This window comes from Aplysia californica, unplaced genomic scaffold (assembly GCF_000002075.1).
Source record: "Aplysia californica isolate F4 #8 unplaced genomic scaffold, AplCal3.0 scaffold00229, whole genome shotgun sequence".
Taxonomy (NCBI): Eukaryota; Metazoa; Mollusca; class Gastropoda; order Aplysiida; family Aplysiidae; genus Aplysia; species Aplysia californica.
The window spans coordinates 714,016-716,740 of NW_004797499.1; the positions used below are offsets into that span (position 1 = coordinate 714,016).

Genomic DNA, 2,725 nt, shown 5'->3' on the forward strand with positions numbered 1-2,725 from the left:
ATGGGGGTGGGGGATGGGGGCAACACAGTTACTCAACACGAACCCTTCCATTAGCCAGGGCTGGCCTGACATGCAAGGTGGGAAGCCGCCTCCTAAATGACCTGATATGTCGATGGGGACGTAAAAATACTTACATAAAATAAAAAAGAAAAGTCCGGCAGCATGTCTGTACGTGAGTCTGTTCTCGTGTTGGCATAGCGCTGAGCTGGCTGTCTCTTGACTCATACACCGCCCCCCCCCCCCAACTTCCCCAACCAAAACCCAAATCCCAAGAAACTAAAACAACAACGACAACAACAATAGCAGAAAAAACAACCAAAAAACAACAAAACTTAAAAAAACAAAAAGAAAATAGAAAAGTAAATCAAGAAACAAAAAAACAAAACAAAAACAAAACGAAACGACAGCAAATTAATGCCCCCGCCAAAAAGAAAAATAATTCAAATTTAAATTAAAAAACAAGAATAAAAAAAAACCAAACTCACTTCAACTTATAAACAGGCGGTATTTTCAGACAGTCAGCATTGACTACAAAAATGTTCAACAGTAAGAACAAGAAAGAGAAAGCTTGAGCAAAGGCAAACAAGGAGACACACATACAATACAATTTAAAACAATGAAAAAAAAGTCAACTTAACCGTAGTGTCGTTCAAAATTCTTCTAGTTTTTTTTCTAATGAACTCAATTTGTTTTGTGCCCTATGTGCACGCAAAAGAGGCAAACAGATGAAAATCTCAACTTACTACTGCAGATGTTTTGTAAAGATATCCCAAGTTCGAGGTTATTGCATAACGTTAAAGTTAAAAAATCTAGAAGAGGCCCAAACACTAAAGCAGCTTACCAAGAAAGAGGTGAAGGATGAAAATCGTAGCTTACGACTGCAGATTTTTTTCTTCATAAAATGTTCGCACTTCCACTGTGCTGCATAATGTTTCAGTTCAAATCTAGCAGAGGCCCCAAAAACAAAACGTTGCCAGCTGTTCAGTGTACTAAACCCAAAATTTTGATTTAAAAAATGCAGTTTCTTACTCTGTGGTATCGGTTGTAATTGCTCAAGAAACGTTTTGTCGTACCGTATATCAAATTTTAAATGTAATGATACATAAAAAAAAAAAAAAGGTGAAATGGTATCGATTTAATTCCCCTATCAATACCTTAGGTTATTTAAGAGACGGGACCTCCGAGATAAACGTCCATCTCTGAAAGGACCGAGCCAAATGGGACGTTCGTGTAATGTGCCTTTCCCAAGGACACAAAGTCGGACCGAGCTGAGGCTCGAATCCCCGAACCCATAATCTTACGATTAAGGCTCCAGTAGCCTAACCACTAGACTACCAGCGTCGCTGTATAATCAAGAAAAGATACATAATGTTGGTACAATTGTTAAAAGAAGGAGCCCGTTTTTTCTTTTCTCCTGAAAGACGTTTCTTTCAGTGGTGAGCACATCCGACCAGAGATGGTCGAGTAGAAGCAGCTCACCCAGCAGCAGGAGAATGATGACGTTTGCCGCCACGCGCAGAGACCGCAACAGCCAGACTTTCCCCTCTCGTGCCTTCTCCTGTTCTTCCAAGATGGTTTCCTGTTGCCGGGACGAATAAAAAAAAGTATGAACACAGCACAGTTTAAATATGAGTCATTTCCAACATCGTTTTCATGAGTGCACCCCCCCCCCCCCATACCTCCCAGCTGTTTCAAAAGCTGTATCCACTCACTTCTTTGGGTATTCACTTTTTGTTGTTACTGTAACAAACATAGTAATATGAACAAACAATGAGTGAATACTCAAAGAAATCAGGTATAGCTCTAAACGAGGTTGACTACTTGCTTTGGTCAGTGACAGCAAAACAGCCTTTAACGAAGAGATTTAGTTCGAATCTTGATTTACTATTTAAGGACGTAACTGACAAATGATATGTCCGATCGACAACACACCAAAGGCAATGTTCCGGCACACTTCAAACTATCATATACATATACACATCACAAACACACATTTGCATATTAATTCATTGTATGTATGTTGTTGCCTACCTTTATAAAAATGTTTTACTAGAAAAAAAAGAGAGAAATGCAGCATAAATAATGAAGTTCTGGTTCTTTTTATAAAGACAAAGTGCCCCATCAGGGTGCGTCTTCCAGCGGCGTCGAAGAAGCAAAATGCATGTCCTCAGTGATACCTGGATACATGGAAACCTGGAGGTGTCATCTCTTTCTCAGAGGTTGATGTGCAATGACCTTCCATCCTTCACGGTCGTGAGACTGCCGTTACAGATTCTGCCATATCCAGGCCAGTCCATGTTTTTATCTTGTCAGTCCAAGTTGCTCTTTGTCTTCTCCTGGCTCTTCTGCCCCAAATCCTTCCTTCAAGCACCTGGTCTCGTGTCGTTTTAAGTGGCCGTAGTTTTGCATTTTCCTACATTTCATTTTTATGAGTTTATCAATGAATTAATGGAATTAAGATATTAGGTGAAAAAAAAGGAATGGCGTATGTGTTTGATTAGGACAGCTACAGTGTAGTAAAAGCGAAGGAACAGAACTTGAGTTGGGAGAAGGCTCATCGAAGAAGAATTCTTTTCTCACAGTTCGTGGATTTTGATAAAAAGAGCCAGTTTAGCTGTACGGTTGATCACGCAAGTTATTTTTGTCACTATGCTTCTTTAATTGTCAGAGGACTCTAGCGTAGGCGACAGCAAAAAACAACCCCAGCCCCCCCCCCTCCTGAAGA

General features: G+C 40.2%; 1 protein-coding gene across 1 annotated transcript in view; it reads right to left on the minus strand.

The window, feature by feature from the left end:
• Positions 1-2,725, minus strand: part of LOC106011966 (transmembrane channel-like protein 3) — a gene marked incomplete in the record, with an annotated part of 27,326 nt that overhangs the window by 2,666 nt on the left and 21,935 nt on the right. The window contains 1 exon segment of the mRNA XM_035970164.1: positions 1,480-1,579. Coding sequence (XP_035826057.1) covers positions 1,480-1,579 — 100 coding nt within the window.